Source organism: Meriones unguiculatus, chromosome 18, assembly GCF_030254825.1.
Source record: "Meriones unguiculatus strain TT.TT164.6M chromosome 18, Bangor_MerUng_6.1, whole genome shotgun sequence".
Classification (NCBI taxonomy): domain Eukaryota; kingdom Metazoa; phylum Chordata; class Mammalia; order Rodentia; family Muridae; genus Meriones; species Meriones unguiculatus.
This window is the reverse complement of record NC_083365.1, coordinates 55489476-55508634: the sequence shown is the minus strand read 5'-3', so window position 1 is coordinate 55508634 and position 19159 is coordinate 55489476. Positions and strand designations below refer to the sequence as shown.

The 19159-nt window shown below is 35.8% G+C and overlaps 1 protein-coding gene across 6 annotated transcripts in view; it reads left to right on the top strand.

Moving 5' to 3' along the window:
- The window catches only part of Relch (RAB11 binding and LisH domain, coiled-coil and HEAT repeat containing), a 91037-nt gene extending 72131 nt beyond the window's left edge, over nt 1-18906 (top strand). For 4 of the 6 annotated variants that reach the window (XM_021654000.2, XM_021653996.2, XM_021653999.2 and 1 more), the window contains 8 exons: nt 415-514; nt 6344-6426; nt 7215-7278; nt 8974-9112; nt 10597-10713; nt 14504-14592; nt 15099-15169; nt 17282-18906. In XM_021654000.2, the coding sequence (XP_021509675.1) occupies nt 415-514; nt 6344-6426; nt 7215-7278; nt 8974-9112; nt 10597-10713; nt 14504-14592; nt 15099-15169; nt 17282-17402 (784 nt within the window). In that variant the 3' untranslated portion in view covers nt 17403-18906. Of the gene's footprint in view, nt 1-414; nt 515-6343; nt 6427-6930; nt 7014-7214; nt 7279-8973; nt 9113-10596; nt 10714-14503; nt 14593-15098; nt 15170-17281 lie in introns of those variants that run through there. The other 2 variants (XM_021653997.2, XR_002477031.2) reach the window with 2 other exon arrangements.
- Nucleotides 18907-19159: the final 253 nt, after the last annotated feature.

The following is a 19159-nucleotide window of genomic DNA, read 5'->3' as shown; positions in this document are numbered from 1 at the left end:
ATGAGACAGGCGTTTTGCTTGCCCAGTTTTTATAGACCTTGGCTACATTGTGCAGACTGCCTGGAGTTTGCAATCCTTTGACTTTTACTTCCTAAGTTCTATATATAGGGAAGTGCCACCATTCCTATTTTTATTTGTAGTTTTAGCTTATGCTATTAAATAGTTTAGAATTTCTGTCACAATTATGATGCTTAGAGAAGTTTAATTCTGAATATGGCTTACACTTATATAAAGTGACTTTTTGAGACCTTAGTTGTGAAGTAATAAGTTAAATTCCATTCATACATTCTACTAGTATTTTATCATTAATACACATATATGTAGTAAATGTATATATACACATAGATAGTGATTTTTCAGTGCAGCAGTTAGGCATGTGGCTTAGATCTTATTCTTGTCATTTTTTCCCCACAGTGCAAATCCAGCCTATCATGAGCTATTGCTGACTGTGTTGTGGTATGGTGTTGTTCATACTTCTGCACTTGTCAGGTGTACTGCTGCTAGGATGTTTGAGGTATGTTATGTTCACTTCTCTTGGTTCCATTTGTGATTTCCTTTGGAGAGAAAATGTTCTCTTTCAAGCTTTAAATATCATGTATATGTGTGTGCATATATCCTTAGTGATTTGGCATTGAATGTTATCTAGTTGTGTACTGTGTGATGGGGCAGAACTTTAGCTTTGGCAAATTGAAGAATGTTTTTTAGCCTTCTTGGTTCTTTAAATATTGTTCTTAGTTTCACTTCTCTTTTAAACCTTATTTGAATTCCATCCTATTAAATCTTTCTGGTTGTCCTTTCCTATTTACTAAGATAAATAACTTCTCAAGCTAAAACAACATAGGATATTGCTTAGTTGTAGTACTCTTTAGTATTAAATTACAGTTATTTGCAACTATACTATTCCTTCACATACATCTGGAATAGGATCCCTAGTCATTAACTACCCATATTGCTTATGATAGGGAAATTGTTCTATAATATATCTAGATTGTATTAACTTGCTATCTTCCCAAGTAATATGAGCCTGTCAGTATACCCATCACGTAGATGTCTATCATAGACATCTTTTTTTTAAACCTAGAGCCCTTAATTGGTTTAGTGTTGGTGCTGTTGAGTTTTACTAGAGCCAGGCGGCCTGGGTTTAGTTTCCATCTCTTCTACCAACTTTCAATAATGAGTTGAACTTGTCTATATATTAGTTTTCTCATCTACAAAATGAAAATAATGGTTAAAAGTTGAACTTGTCTATATATTAGTTTTCTCATCTACAAAATGAAAATAATGGTTAAAAGTATCCTATTCAAATGATATTTGTTAATATTCAGTAAGTTAGTACTATAAAGCTCTTAAAATGGTATCAAACATATGAGCTGTAATAAATGTTGTCATATCACTGTTTTTCTAATTTGTGCTATTACTTAACAAAATAATAAAACTGTAAGAAATATATACTTATCTAAACTAAAATTATCTCTTTATGCCTGTAATTCTTTTTTTAATTTTTATTTTTTTAATTTATTTATTTTATTTTACTAATTTATTTTAGTAATTACACTTTATTCACTTTGTATCCCAGCTGTAGCCTCCTCCCTCATTCCCTCTCAACCCTATCCTCCTCCTTTTTCTCCTCCCATGCCCCTCCCCCCTTAATTTTTATTTTTAAAGGTTTTTTTGCACACACTATCTTTTTGTAATGTTCTTCCTCTTCCCCAGCTCCTTCTAGATCTGTCTCACCTCTCACATGTCCAACTTCATATTCTTTTTGTCTCTTTCAAAAAACAGTAAAAATAGCCAACAAAAACTGAAAATCAAAACAGACAAACAAGCTTAAACGATACAGAGAGAAAATCAGCAAGACAAAAATGCCAAAACAAAATGGAACAAAGCAAAAAGAATGCCAAAAACAACAAAGAGCCTGTTTTGTTGACCAGTTACTCCTGAGGCCTGCCTGGAGTGTGGCTGATATATAGCTAGTGACACTCCATTGTAGGAAACTGATTTTTCCCTCTTCCAGCCAGGTATAAATTGCAAATGGCTTCTTGTTTAGGGGGTAGAACTTAAAATATTTTTGTGACAAGTTAATTCAAAATTTCCTAAATTTAAGAATTTCTCTACAATTTAAGATATATTGCCATTGGAAGGTTAGACTCTATGATATAATTAAAATATTTGCTTTCTATAATTTTTAATAATTATATAAATTAGATCGATCAATCGAGCTGAATAAAATTCTTTTGGCCAGGAAAATGAAAGTTTTGTCCTATTTTATTTTTAAGATAATCTGTAACCAAGAGTTATTTGTTGAAGTCAATGTCGGCATAAATTTAATTTTTTTAATCTGTACAAATTCTTCTTGGTATGAATAAATATGATTACTTGGTGTGCTGAAAAAAGGTCATTACCATGAAAATGGCTTTCTTCATTCCTCTCTCAAAAGCAAAATGTGTCCTTTGAAAAGCCTTCATTAATACACACTTCATGCAGTTTTACTCCAAGACCTAAAAACTTACTTCTTTCTCTTGACCACTAGATTCTAAAATGTATGTATAGTGATCATTTGAATGGAAATACTTTAAATAAATAAACATAGCCTGCCTCTTTTCATATTTGGTTTTGTTTGTATGTGTGTCTTGTTTTATTTAATGTGACTTTGCTTTCTTTGCTGCTGTCCATCCTTGTGTAAATACTGTACCTGTGTCTGTATCCTTTCAGTTGATTATGAACTTCTGAGCCTAGTTTGACAGGCATTTAGAGTAGGCTTTTTTTTTTCAAGTTACTTATGAATTTATGGAGTACTAAGTGAAAAGATAGATTAGCATTTGAACTATATTTTTCTGTTATTTGCAGCATAGTTTTACTGAGCTCATATCAGTAAAATTATACCCTATTTAATTAAACAGAGTTATCAGTAGTAGAAATTTAAGTTCTTTCTTTGTCAGTGATCTTTATTTGAGGAAAATAATTTATCAGAAATAATTAATGTTTTGTAATTTAGAATTATGCCTGCTTCTTTTAAAATGAGTAAGTTAAAAATAAAAACAAAAAACAAGGGCATTTAGAGTGCTTGCCTTGCATGCCCAGGATTCTGTGTTTTTTCCTGGGAACACATAAGATTAGGTGTGGTGGCACAGAACTCAAACAGCTGGATCAAAAGTTTATGGACATCCTCTGAAGCATGGGAGTTCAAGGCTAGCTGGGGCTACCTGAGAGCTCACCTCAAAAGTAATGTAACAGGATAAACTAATAGAAGTGAAAAACGGATATACCAGGAACTTAATTTGAAATATTTTCTGAAATTTAACACAAATGCAGCTTCATTTTTAGATAGCAGGACACAGAGAAACCCAATGGGATTATATGGTTCCAGTATTAAACAAGAGACCACCATTTGAACTAGAAAATGAATGTGATTATTGTCTAGGGAGTGACTGAGTGACTTTTATGTTAGTGACCTTCTACAGACAAATTACAGAAAAGTTATCACATGACTATTAATTGTAAGATAATTGAACAACTCTACTATTAGACCTTAATTCAAAGAATTCAAAGAAGGGACTGACATCTGTTAAGACAGATAAGAGTCAGTCCATTGTCTGGTTCTGCTTGTGTCTCTAAATCCCTAAACAAATAAACTTCACTTCTCCAAGTCTCAGTTTCTTTGATATTATTTATATTTGCCTCACCAGACATAAAGATCAACGGGTACAGTATGTAAAGTTGCTAGTAACTGATAACTCTTTTTTTTTCTTTATTAAATGCACTTTATTCACATTGTATCCCCGCTGTGGATCTCTCCCTCCTCCTGTCCCAATTCCTCCCTTCCTCCACCCTCTGCATGCATGCCCCTCCCCAAGTCCACTGATAGGGGAGGTCTTTTCCTTCCTTCTGATCCTAGTCTATTAGGTCTCATCAGGAGTGGCTGCATTGTCTTCTATGGCCTGGAAATGCTGCTTCCCCCTCAGGGGGAGGTAATTAAAGAGCAGGCCAATCAGTTCATGTCAGAGACAGTCCCTGTTCCTATTACAATGGAACCCACTAGAATACTGAACTGCCATGGGCTACATCTGTGCAGGGGTCTTAGGTTACCTCCATTGATAGTCCTTGGTTGGAGTATCAGTCTCAGGAAAGACCCCTGTGCTCAGATTTTTTGGTTCTGTTACTCTCCTTGTGGAGTTCCTGTCCTCTCCAGATCTTACTATTTCCCACTTCTTTCCTAAGATTCCCTGCACTCTGCCCAAAGGTTGCCCATAAGTCTCAGCATCTACATTGATAGTCTGCAGGGCAGAGCTTTTCAGAGGTCCTCTGTGTCAAGCTCCTGACTTGTTCCCTCTTTTCTCCTTCTTCTGATGTCCAGTCTCTTTGCCTTTCTGGATAGGAATTGAGCATTTTAGCAAGAGTCCTCCCTCTTGATTAGTTTCTTTAGGTGTACAGATTTTAGTAGGTTGATCCTATATTATATGTCTATATGAGTGAGTATATACCATGTGGATCTTTCTGCTTCTGGGATAGCTCACTCAGGATGATCTTTTCCAGATCCCACCATTTACCTGCAAATTTCATGATTTCCTTGTTTTTTATTGCTGAGTAATATTCCATTGTGTAGATATACCACAATTTGTGCATCCATTCCTCCACTGTAACTGATAACTCTTAAATTTATTGACCAATTTTTTAGCTTTTATAAATCATCTTAAGTATCCTACATCAGTGAAAGGTTAGCTTGTCCTCTAAATCACCCCCTTCGATATGATAGACTCAAGATAGCATCAAGATAGACCTTGATGATTCAAACTTAAGCCATCGAGTGTTGGGCTATATAATGTTTATTATTATTTGCCATATGATTATCATGGCAGTATTATCTAACCCACTATCATAAGTAGTAAGACACAGACACCAGTTAATAAGTTGTTTCAGAATGCTAAAATCAGTTCTAGAATGAATGGGTTAATAAATGCTAACATTATTGCAGAATTAAATATCTTCACATAATGTCAACTAAGCTTTTTATATTTTGTAAGAGGAGTGCCAGGGCATGCACAGTGGTGATTTTGGTATGGAACGTCCATGGAAGCTCTGATCCTCTGAGAATGAACAGATTGGTTAGGATTTATTACTAATGTGTGCCTACATTCTGAATCTGGGGGATTTTCTTTAGTCAAATCTTTACAGAAACACTACACTACCCTCCTTTTTTACACAATTAGCACTGGTTACTAACCAAAGAATTTTAATGACTGAGAGACAGATTGACTCTCTTCATTATATTTACTTTAGAATTTATGTATGGTTTTAGAAAATTATAAGAGATCTGTTCAGAGGTAAGCTAACAAATTTTAAGTAAATGACTTATTTTTATAAAAATTCCAAATCATATATTATTGAGTAGTCACTTTAACTAAATTCATCTCTTGTATGCATACCCTTTGTCGTGTGCAATAGTTCTTGCTTGCAAATTAATAGTACACTCGTTCTCTGCATTAAGTGAGAGACTTAGCATTTTCAGATGAGCAAACTAGTTTTAAGAGCTTCTGTAATTTATCTAATGCTACATGGCTAATAGTGGAGGAGAGCTGGAATTTGAACCCAGGTCTAACACTCCAGATTATTATGCTATAGTGTATGTCTGTAACTTAGATGATGAGGCTGTGTGACGACAGGTTGGGAGTTTTACTATGTGGACTTTAATGGCCTCACTGTAGAACAGTCAGAAGCAATTTAGTGATGGCTATAAGCCATTAAAGTTTCCTTTCAAAAAGATCTATTTGTGCTTTGTTGATCATAATAAAATCATACCAAATTGACTTTGAAGAATTTTAACTAGTTATATTATTAATACAATATATGTCTCCATTTTAGATTTTTTTTTTTTTAATAAAAGCTGGGTTTAGTGGCACATTCCTTTAATCCCAGCAAGAGGGAGACAGAGGTAAGGGGATCTATGTGATTTCGAGGCCAGTCTTGTCTACATAGTGAGTTCTAGGACAACCAGAGCTACATGAGACCCTGTCTCAAAAAAAAAAAAAAAAAGGAAAGTAAATTTCTCCTTACAGTGTATTTTAATTGAAGATGGAATTTGAATGTAGCCTTTGACCTTGCGAACAAACTGCCATCCAATTGGTGACAAGCCTCTTTTATGGACTGCTAGGCAATTTAAGCTTTCTTTTTTCCTAAAGCTTCTCTGCCTTGGTAAGCACTCTTGTAGCAGTATTTGCTTAGCTTCTAATTTTGGTTTTGCTTTTGTGTTTTCTCTCTTTCTCTTGATTGTTCCTTTCTTCTTCCCGTGGCACACTGTTTGCTTTCCATGCACCACCTGTGAATACCCCCTGCGCTGACCAATCAGCTGTTGGTGAAGGGGGTGAATGAGACTCTGGTAGCTCAGAGGGTTGTTCCTGCTCTCATTACTCTCTCCAGTGACCCTGAAATGTAAGTGTTGTCCCTGCCTTCCATGTCCAGCATTCCTTTCCAAATGTGCCTGTTGAGAAATAGCCATCATGCTGTTAACGGTCACTAAAGAATCACTTGAAAATAGTAACATTGGGCTATATCCTTATTTGATTTTAAACTTTATCATGTTGCTAGTAGTATATCATTGGGGTTGTTTTTGAAGTCAACCTCAAAATAAGACTAATTTGGAGGCTATATAGTAGAGAAAAAAGTATTAGCATTAATAATCAATGAATACTTTCAAAACAAAACATGCTGATGGACTATTTCTTCCAAGCCAAGAAAGGGTGCTCTGCTAATCTCACTAACAGGTTGCCAGTGAGGGTAGTGGCATGAACCAAAGGCTTAACATGTTAATGTCTCATGTGGATGACTAAAGCAAGAAAGGCCAGTGAGTCTGCCTACCCATCCTCAGTCACAGCTAACCCAGTTCTCATTCCAGTTTACCAAACCATTTTTTATTGCATGTTGACTGGTTTACAGCTGACTCTTCGAGGCATGAGTGAAGCATTAGTTGACAAGCGGGTTGCTCCGGCCCTTGTTACCTTGTCCAGTGATCCTGAATTGTGAGTTCACAGACTGCAACCCTGAGTTATCCTGCCTGTCTTATTGAGCATTCTTCTTGGTCTGCTCTTTAAAAGTTTAACTGTCATTGCTAGAGACTAATGTGGGATTTCTGTCTTGTGCTTATTTTGATACATATGTTAATGATGATAATATTGTCTTTTAGTCAAGTTTCAGTCTCTTTCCTTTTTCATTTCTAACAGCTCTGTCAGAATTGCTACAATCCCGGCATTTGGCACTATTATGGAAACAGTTATTCAGAGAGAGGTAGGAAATAGATGTTTGTTTATTATCTCTGTGCCAGTGGTGATGACGAATTTCTGATGACATACCTGAAAGTGGAGTCAGGGAGCATCATAACTTTTACAGCATTTCTTAGTTAATTATTGACCAGGTGATATTTAAAAGCACCATAGCCTAAACTAGTTGTTTATTCTAAGAAACTGTTTCATTTCTGTATTAGTCTTCTCAAAAAAAAAATTTTTAACATACAATCATTTCCATTTATTTATTTATTTATTCGTTCATTCCTTTTAGAAACAATCTCAGTTAGTAGCCTTGGCTGGTCTGGTACTCCCTTATGTAGACCAGGCTGGCCTTAAACTCACAGATATCTGCCTGCTTCTGCCTCCAAAGTGCTGGGATTAAAGGTGTGCACCACTATTCCCAGAATATATTTTTGATTACTAGTTTGAAGACTATTTTGTCATAAAACATTAGGAAAACAAAGCTGTCTTCCTTTTACAAATGAAGTAGACAGGGCACCTGTATCCTGATAACTGTCGTAGATGGTATGTTATGAAATTTTCTAATAGGTTATATAGACCTTGTGGCTTGTACCACTTTAAGTCCTAACTTGCCTGCTTCAAGTGTTTAGTAAGCTTCCTCCGTAAAGATTATCTTGATTCTGAAACTATAGTTTTGTTCCAAAGTTTTTATGATTTATGCCCAACTGCAACATTAAATATAACACACTTTCAAGGTACTAGAGAGGTGGCTTAGTGCTTAAGAGCACTTGCTACTCTAGCAAAGAACCTGGGTTTGGGTCCTAGCATCCATACGGAGGCTCACAGCTATCCATAATTGTAGTTTCAAGGAATAAGATGCCCTCTTTGGCATCACCAGGTACCAGGTGTACACATGGTACATAAACATATGTGCAAAACACTCATCCACATAAAATAAAAACCTTTAACACTTATCAAGATGAGTATCAGAGGTTTTTATTTATTTTTTGTCATATTGAGTATATGTATTTTTAACTTTTTAATTAATTTTTTATTACAATTTGTATCCCAGCTGTAACCCCATCTCTCGTCCCCTCCCAACCTCACCCACCATCCCTCATCTCCTCCCATGTCCCTACCCAAATAAAAAATATCTTGTGGATTATAAAATAAATGATTTTTGGACACATTACTCACCAAAATATGGAATTTCATTGTCACAAAGATTCTTACAATAAAAATTAAATTTTTAGTTATAGAAAAACATTTTCCTGGTTTTTTTTTTTTTTTTTTTTTTTGCGTTCTACATATTTTACTGACAAAGCAACAGAAAAAAAGAACATTATCTTTCTGCAATGCTTGCAATCTTGGCAGAATTTCAACATGGTCTTAAAATCCTAAAATAAAATGTCTTTTAGGGAAATGTGAGTAAAATGTAAGTCATTTATGACTCACTGCTTTCAGGAGGTGAATAATTGAGTACTTACACTGTGATTTGAGAATTACAAGTTAGACATAATCAGAAACTTAACAGCTTTTCCTTACATAGTTTTTCTTTTAATTTGTTTTTAAATTTTTGTCAGGTATGTTTGTATTATTAACCTAAACTAAAAACTGGTGCACAAACAGAAAGTGAGCTCTTTTCTGAGTAAGAAAACTTGGCAGCATGAATCCAATGCCAAAGGTTACCCTAAGAGCACTACTCCACTTTTAATATTGTATATCTTATTTTAAGTTGTTAGAAAGAGTGAAGATGCAGTTGGCCTCTTTCCTGGAAGACCCTCAGTACCAAGACCAGCATTCTTTGCATACAGAGATAATCAGAACATTTGGCAGAGTCGGGCCTAATGCAGAACCCCGATTCCGAGATGAATGTAAGTCCCCTTTCTACCTGTTCCTGCATTGTTCTATCACAGCCAGGAGCTTGTCAGGGTGTCAAAGCCTTGCTGTTCTTTGTTTCTCATAGTCTAAAATCTCCCCTGGAACTGATTCCTGTTGTGTTCTAAACACTAGCTCTCCACCTGTAGTTACCTAAGAGGCTTTCTTAATCAAAAGTGTAAGGATGTTTCTGTACTTCCAGCCACATTCTGAATTATCCCACTTGGTATGTCATCATCCTGATACACTGCTTTGTTTTAATCTAAATAATGAACTGTTAACTCATTTTCTCCAATTTCTGCATTCTCTTCTTTACTGTGGCCCTCAACCTTTATAACAGTTTCTTGGGTGGCATCAAATCATTACTCCAAAAGCATATTTGCCATCACTGTGATGCTTTATGGTCTTATTAGTTTTAGCAGTTTGATGTGATTTCTAGAGGATCATAGGGTTGGACATTTAAGTCAGTTTGGTTTCTATTATAAAATTGCATTTTCTAATAGTCTGTTTATTATATAGCCAAGCTGATATTATTTTTTCTTAACAGTTTTAAGATCAAAATGATTAGCAAGTTATTAATTTATTTGGACTACCATGTCCAAAAGGTTTGTTGAGGGCATGGGCACTTACCAATACAATCATAAGAGTCTCAGCTCCTTGTGTGAGTATACTCATAATTAGCCAACCAACAGAAAAAAAAAAAGTGGCTCTTTTAGTTACAAGTGTGGTAAGTTTCCATGTTACAGTACCACACTTCTATGTGATCAAAGTCAGAGCTCTGAAGGTAGATTGACATTATTGACACAGTAGTTTCTTTGATGGAGAGAAAATAACTCCTGGCTTCTGGATTAAGGAATATGCTAAGGAATAATGGGTCTTTGACTTATGTCATGTTGTTGAGTCTGTGATGCAAATGCATGTCTTCTGGAAGAACTGTTTCCTAAGTACTCAGGCCATAAGCACAATTCTCATGCTAATCACTAAGTAATGAAACCTCCTCACCCTACCCCATCCCGCCCCAAGGGGGGAGGGGGAATGAAGCCATTCCTGCAAAAAGCTAGTTTTTAATGGGAATTGATGCTTAATTTTTAAGCAGTCTTGGACATCTGGGATGATTGCTGGGACTCGCTTATTGTTTCCTAAGCCATTGCTTTTATTTAGTAGCAATGGTGATATTTTCATAAGGAAACTTAGATATAGGAACACATATATGCCATATGTCTTAGTTCATTTGTTTATCAGTTTTCCAAATGGGAGATTGGGAGGTGAGGTGAGATCACCTGTATATAACAGTCCTCAGAACTAGAAAGGAGCTCTAGTGTTATAGTCTTTTAATCACAAATCACTTACTTGAAAAAGCATACATTCTTATGTTACAAGAAAAAGCATAATTATACATTGTAAAGTATGAGGGTTGTGTATATGTAATTGGGATAAAATGTAACAATTTCTGTTTGTTTGTTTGTTTTTTCTTTTTCAGTTGTTATACCACATTTACATAAATTAGCCTTAGTGAACAACTTACAAATTGTGGATTCGAAAAGACTGGACATTGCTACCCATCTTTTTGAAGCCTACAGTGCACTGTCCTGTTGTTGTATCCTTGCTGTATTGAGCTGTATTTGCTGATATTACCCACCATACAGTAAACTCAGCTATAAAAATTGAGTAGACTTTTTGGAAGTTTTGGTTCAACTTGACACATCTCTTTTTACTGTGGCTATCTCATAACTTTTAAAGGTAATTTTTAATCCTCTGTTTATATTTTATAATTTTAAAACCTTTAGCTTTACTACACAATGAATAAGAAATGCAGAGCAGGGGCTAGAGAAAAGGCTTAGATGTTCTTCCAAAACTTCTGAGTTCAATTCCCAGCAACCACATGGTGGCTCATAACGATCTATAATGAGATCTGGTGCCCTCTTCTGGTGTGTAGGCATACAGGCAGGCAGAACACTGTATAAATAATAAATAAATCTTTAGAAACACATACAGACACAAAGAAATGCAGGGCAGAATGAATCTAAGCTTTCATGTTCTAGTATTAGATTTTGCAATGAATGTTTAACTTATCCAATGGAATACTATGAATTTCTCTTAGAGAAACGTCACTCTCTAGAGAGGTCTAGGACCCAAGTAGTAGTCAACTTTAGTAACAGAACTAGGAGAAAAGCAGAGATCCTTGATCCTTGAGGCCCATATCAACCACTAGATTATAAATGATTAAACCAAGATGTAAAGACTGTAGTGGCAACTTCTGCTTTCCATAGCTAAAGCAAAACTGAACTGGAACAAAGATCTTTAACTGTCATGTTGAATGTTCTCTGTATACTGTGTTTAGTAAAATAAAACTAGGAAGGAAGTGAAGATAGGCCAAGTGAACTCTAGCCCCTGGCTCTCAATAAAAGACAGGAGAGTTCGGAGAAAAGGAACTAACTTAGAGATTGGGAAGGGTGGAAAGCTGAATTCTCAATAGAACCAGGAAAGCACATGGTAGACAGATAACGAATTCTCATTGTGGCAGAGAGAGAGAGAGATTAAGCTTCCTAGTGATTTGTAGAGAAAAGCAGGTGCCAGGAAGAGTTTCAGAATACTGTAGTTCTGTGTTGTATGGCAGGTCACAGTCCTCAGCAATTTCAGATAAGATAAACGTGTTCTAGAGTGCCACAGACAATCCGTAGTGCTGGATTTTTTTTTTAAACTGGAATGTAACCATGAAGGGTTGCTTTTGTTCAAAATAATTATTAACTTAATATTTATTAACTTATTAACTTAATAATAAGTAAGTTGGAAAAGCTGTTTCTTGGGCAACTGTCCCTGTGGAAGTATTAAAACTCAAAAAGTAGGGTGCACTATCAATTTCATTTATTTTGAGGATTGATAACAAATGATCAATTTATGTGGATGGCATTAGCCATGCTTTTTCAAGCATAGATTATACAGTAAGCATGAATCTAACATTTTAGCTTGAAAACTTAAGTGTCCATGTCCTTTATAAGTGTTGTTCCACTAAAAGCAGAAGTCACTGTCACTCCTGATTCATCTCGTTGGATTTCAACTTAGAAAAGATACAGGAAGCAGATGAGGAACTACTCTTCTGAGTTGGCAAAAAGGAATCTTCTTATGAAGAAGTGACAGGACCCTGACAAGGGAGCTATGATGGCCTGAGAATTAGTAGCTTAACTATGAAAGTTTTGTTAGAAGTTAAGCAAAAATTCATGCATAATATAACTAGCTAATAGAGAGTTTATAAAGGAAGGTGCCTCAAGGAAACTTTATTACAGAGCTTTCTAAAATGTAAGAATGTGTCTTATGAAATTCCAAATGTCCTCTTGGTCAGGGGTATTTGACCATTTACCATTAAGGTAGGGCTAGTTTTAATATCAGACAGGACTGAATGATACACATATTTCCAGTCCTTGGAAGAGTGTTTGATTTTATGAGGAAAAGATAGGCCAAACAGTGAGTAGAAAAAGTAACTAACATCCCTATTTTCTCTAAGTATGACCGCCTTAAGCCTCCAGGCCCATGTTTCTTATATCCCCCTCTACTAATCCAAAGGTCACCCACAGTTACATCTTGAGGTACTTTCCCAGTATCTAGAAAAGTCTGTATAATAATTAGGCAGCAGCCCTCTGTATCACATATATAATTAAATTGTGTGTGTGTGTGTGTGTGTGTGTGTGTGTGTGTGTGTGTGTATGTGTGTGACACAGCACACAACCATGTGGAGGTCAGGTCAGAGGACAACTTTCTAGAATTGGTTCTCCCCCACCTTCGTGTCCTGTCAGAGATGGAACTCAGATCACCTCATGCTGAATGCTTTTACTTAGTGAGCCATCTCACAGGTCCCATGTATATTTTTAATACCTATTGAATGTATAAGTTATGCATTCATTTTAGGAGCTTTGTTAATGAGCATTGTAACCATTTTCAAGGAAGTGGTAATATGTTACATTTCTTTTTTTCTTAATAAAGTTCGTTGTAATTTTTAAAAATTAAGTCAGTTTCATAAAGAAACTCATTTTCTTTTTTCACTTGAATATGGTATAGTCTTACACAGAGCTGGAAGAAGAATATGCCTGAATTGATATGAAATAATCCAATGAATTATTTTCTTGAGAAATACACCTGCTTTCCTATTGGTTTGAATGTGGAAATAATCAACTAAAACTCAAAGATGGCAAGGACCTAAACTGAATGCATAGCAAAAGCCCTGTTGTCTGATTCATTCTGGACCAACAGAAAGTCATTTTAGCAGGTGTCAAAATAAAACAAAAAACCCATGTGACTGGAGAGATAGCTGGTTTAGACCACTGACTCCTCTTGCAGACGATCTGTGTTCAAGTCCCAGTACCCACACAGTGGCTCACAAGCATTTGTGACTCAAGTTCTAGGGGATCTGATTTCCCTTTTTGGCTTCAGTAGATACAAGCCACACAAGTGGTACACAGATACATGCAGGCAAAAAAAAAAAAAAAAAAAATCCATACACAAAGAAAGAAACTAGGAAAAGTGTGTACGCCATGTCAGGTTAATTTAAACTAAAGTATAGAAGTGTGATGTCGTTGGCTGTGCTGTCACTTACATGAGGATCTGGTTTTAGGTGAGCATCTTCCTCAGATAAACCACATCCTTAATGCATGGTGGGTCTTTAAAGAGGATCCAAAAACATTTCTATTCATGAATAAAGATCTTTTTTCTAAATTTTTCCATACTCCCAATCTTTTGCAATTGTATTATACATAACAATTAAATAGTAATGTTATAAGCAACTTACCTTTGTCAGTATTTTACCTAGCTTTTAACTTAGCAATCATGAAAATATTTTGGTATGTGCAAGTGCATGTCCTCATGTGAAAGCCGGAGGTCAACTCAGGTACTGTTCCTCAGGAGCTGTCCAGCCTATTTTTGAAGACAGTCCCTCTCACAGGTTTCCTCCTGGCTCTGCGTCCCTGGTGCTAGGATTACAGACACACCATTGCACCACGTTTTAGGTGCAAGCTCAAGTCCCCATGTTTGTGCAGAAGCACTTTACCAAGTGAGCCTTTTCCTACCCAACTAGAAATGTTTTCTTACCTTTCATATTTAGAATTTACTTAATTTAATGTTAGATTACATAATTGAGTGTTCATAGTCATTTTAGTTATATAGTATTTAATTAAGTTATAGAATGATAGAGTGACAAATAACTCCAATATAAATGGATGTTTAAGAATATACCTAGATAAGTGTTGGTATCAATTTTCCCCACAAAGGTGCCCTCTCTGAAGGAAGCCTGACTCCTGTATGTTCACTGTGCCTATCTAAAAGCCTTCTTTCTATGTGATCTCTTCTCCATTGGCTCAGTTTGGTTTTTTTTTTTTTCTTTAACCACCTTTCCTCAGTCATTTCAGAGGATTTAATGGTAAATCACTTTTTACCTGGCCTCAGATGTTTACGAACTGACATGGAACATCTGTCTCCAGAACATGAGGTAAGTGCCTGTGACGAGCAGTGCCAGGTTCATGGGATTTAGCATCTCTGTATACACACTGTTTCTCTCTAGGTGAGGCTAGATCATGACAGCCATACTTAACACTATTTAAGTCTATCTCACAGTTATTCTGTGAGTGTACTTACTAGTTATAATACTTGAGCAGGTTCTTCATCATCTTTGAGCCTCTGTAACTCTCTAATAGTAGGGATACAAGGAGAGTTTAACATGGAAATATCTGTGGAATATTTACTTCAGTTCTGTTCACCCCTTTCTCTGACTATCACTTATTTCTGTCTTCCAGCCCTATTTCTCCCCAGCATTCTGTGCCTACTCTTGACTGGCATGTTGGCATATAGGTCTACTTGCATGTCAGAGCCTTGGCCCAGCCTCTTCACAGGTTCCCTAACAGCTCATCCTCTTCAGGTGTTTAGAGTGTCTTAGATGGTACTTTATAGTATTTGATAATGTTAATTATACTTCACTAAAGTGACTTTTCTAATCAGGTTATTTTAAGTTCCATGATAAAAGAATGTGAACAAAAAGTAGAGAACAAGACTGTCCAAGAGCCTCAAGGGTAAGACTTTTTTCTTTTTTAAGGCTTTTTTATTAACCTCATTTTCTCTGTCTCATGCTGTACATGGGTAAAATGTGTTACTTTGTGTTATTTTTATAACCACTTATTTGGAAGACAAAATTATTCAAGCCAGATGTGGTGGCATCCGCTTTTAATCCCAACACTCAGAAGGCAGAAACAAGCAGATCTCTGAGTCCAAGGCCACCCTGGTATGCATAATGAGTTTCAGGACAGCCAGTGTTACATAGTAAGACCCTATCCTAAAACCACAATTCAAGTCAGCTTTTTTTTCAAGGGTTGAACCAAATTGTGAGAACCAAAAATGAGAAATGGTGACTTTTAAGATTCAGATCTCTACCCCGTGCTTTGTATTTTCCTTCTCAATATTCTAATGCAGCCTTGCAGTAGGTGGGGGGGGGGGGGTTGTATGTGCATGTATGTGTGTGTGTGCATGTGTGTGTGTTTAGTGAGAGGCACAGATATGCAATGGCACACATGTGACAATCTGAAGACAACTTGCAGGAGTTACAGAAGTGAGTACTCTTTCCACCATTTGGGTCCTGAGGATTAAGCTTGACTTGTCAGGCTTGAAAGCAGGTCTTTCTTGCTGAGTCATCTCTCCAGTCCCCAGCCTAGGAATCTTTATGATTAAAGGCTTCCAGAGATGTTTCTGGAATTGTGCAACTAGACTGAGCCTTACCAGTCAAATAAATACTACCTATAAATTTGTGACAGGAGTTGGGGGTGTTCTAGCCAAGTGAAATAGAATTCAAAGATTCAATGAATTTTGATTCAAGTTAGAATGGAATGCAGGTGTTTAAGAATAATTTTGAACATAATTAAGGTTTTAAGCAACTAATCATAAATAAAATTCAAATGCATTTCCTTTAAGGCTAACTACTAGAAATGTTTCATCCAGTCAGTCTTGAGTATTCACACATACAAATAGGCACACACACAGACTGCTCATGATCCTCCCTGAAATGCAAGTCTCTTACCTCTGTAAAGTATTGGGAAGTTTTCGTAACCTCCTATGATGAAAAGAGAGCTTTCCCACACATTCCCATTCCTCTGCTTTATCCATGGCTCATACCGGTGTGCACCACCATATCCATGTAAAACATTAATTCTAAATTACACAAGTTGAGCACTTGCAGCTTGCTACACATTGCCTTTGGTTTGTTTACACATGCTTCCTTATTTAATACTCAGGACACTTTACAGTAGAAACTGCAAGCTGTGTGCTATAGACAAGGAAACTGACTCTAAAGTAAGATCTAAAGCATCTTGATCAAAACCACAAGGCAGTAAGCTGGGTTTCCTGTCTATTGCAGGACATTTGTTGGGGCACTGAAAAAATGTAACTGCTCAGGGTCCTCTTCCTGTTAAGCAGTGTGATAAATAAGCAATCGTCAGTAGTCATTCAGATTGTGTTGACTCCCTGCACACTAGACTGCTGAAAAATTAAAAGAAAAAATTAATTTGATATCTGTTATTTGAAACTAATGTAAATAGTTGCCCAAAACACACATCCCCAAAAAGGAATAGGATTATTATTTATCATCACAGTGCAAACTTCACTGTGCTTCAATTTACTCATTTGGAAAATAGCTAATATCTATGTTACAGACGTGCTTTAGGAATTGAATAGGTTTTGGATTCTTTGTCAAAAATCAAGTATCCATAGGCATGTGTGTTTATTTCTGGGCCTTCTATCCCATTCCATTGATCCACCATTCTGTTTCTATGCCAGTACCATGCAGTTTTTATTACTATGGAGCTGTAGTACAGTTTGATATCAGGGATGGAGAGACCTCCAGATTTGAACAGAATTGTTTTAGCAATTCTGGGGTTTTTTGTTTTGTTTTGGTTTTCTATATGAAATTGAGAATTCTTTCAAGTTCTATGAAGAATTGTGTTGGTATTTTGATGGAAATTGCATTGAATCTGTAGATTGCTTTTGGCAGAATGGCCATTTTCACTATGTTAATCCTACTGATCCATGACCCACGTGGTGGAAGGAGAGAACCACAAGTTGTCCTTTGACCTCCACACATGTTCTGTGTCTTAAATTTTAGTTCTTTTATGTTCATTTTAAATTTTCTTTTCTAGCTCAATGTCAATTGCTGCAAGTTTAGTGAGTGAAGACACAAAGACCAAGTTTTTGAACAAAATGGGCCAGTTGACAACATCAGGTGCCATGCTGGCCAATGTGTTTCAGAGAAAGAAGTAGAAGCGAGAAGGAAGCCTGATGAACACTAAGATGGCCCTCAAGCAGACTGGTTCCTTGTACTTGAAGCGCTTACCTTTTTATTTCCTGAGTTTATGTTCTTGTGTTATAATTTCACCCTAACCTCCAAAGATATTTGCACTGCTTTCCATTATTGCTGTGTATCTGTTGGTTTGGGAATTATAACTGTGGTAATAGAAACTTGATTTAATGATCTGTACCAAGTCCCTATTCTATGTTCTTATTTTTGAGAATAACTTTTATATATAATATATATATATATGTATAGTGAAGAGGGGTTTTTTGGTTTTGTTTTGTTTTTTTTAATTTTTATTTTTGGATGGGATATTCGCAAATATCTGTATTATACTCTAAGCTATTACAATGGTACTTAAAATAATGTAAATTTGAAGTCATTGTTATAAAGTAATAAAAGTGGAGATTACTTAAGTATTTAAATTATGAAAGATAATGCAGACTTTTTATTATTTCTTAACTGACTAGAAAGAGCCACCAGCATTACTCTGTGCCTTTTGGACTTCAGTTTGTGTGTTCGGTAGGAAATATATGCATTCTATTCACACAGTATTTGAGGCTGCTGCGGTGAATTTGAATGGCAGACCCTACAGTAAGTAGATAATGATGAGACTTACTACATTTCACATTTTCTTGAAAATCCTTTAAGTGCTGTTTAGCCTCCTCCTAAACTTAGACACATATGATGGAATTACCTGAGGAAAATCAGCACTTGAGAATGGCAAGGAGTAGCCAGGATGAATTTCACAACATTTGTACTAGATTTAAATGTTCAAAAATAAATGTACTGAGAAAAGCTAATAATTGTTTGTCCCCAAGTTGAAATACACAAGAAAATATAATTTAGTTCTGGAATTTAACACCTACTTTCTGTAATACATTTTAGGATGTTTTCTGATTATTTAAATTTTTCAGTTTATCTTTTTATCTGTCTGAGAAGTACTAAAAGTTTAGGACATTTGGGGGCTCCTTTTTTCCTTCTAAACTGAAAGTGCTGTTGGTTAAGTTTTGGTTAGTCACCACCTGGCCCCTGAAACTCAGCAGCTATTGCCCATTGGTGTGTTTTTTTCATAGTCTTACATTGATAGACGCTCCCAGCGGAACTGGACAGTGTCTATACAGTAACACAGAGAGGTAGGAAGAGAACTGCATATAGGAAAGAGGTGACTGCTTTAAGGGGTTGATGTGAGGCCTTACACAGTTGGTGAGTTTAGATGATTCTTGTTTGTTATATGAATTGGCTTTAATTCACTTGGATTTCATTCACTTCCTTTCCCACACAGTCAAAGCTTATAAAAATAATTTGTATTAGGCAAAGTCATCTATTGCTTTTACGTATAGTGAAATTATTGAGTAGTTTTTCTGAACTGTTGGATTCTAGGCATTCCTGAGAAATTGAAAGTGGCTACCTTTCATGTCAAAATGTTGATCTGTTATAAATAAAATGTTTTGCATACTTGTTTTGATTATATATTTTTGTCTTCATTTTGAAACATTGTATCCATACAAAAATAAGAAATCATTTATTCATGAAAATACACTATTATTTTAGAAATCTAATCTCTGTACATTCCCTATTCTACTTTACTTTTACTAAAAAGGATTGTGGTGTTATAAAACTAATGCTTTTCAGACATAATTCTAAAGAAAATGCTTATACTCTGCTTCGAGTATGGAATACATGTCTGTTGGTTACCAGATGACTAGACACAGAGCCCTCAAGT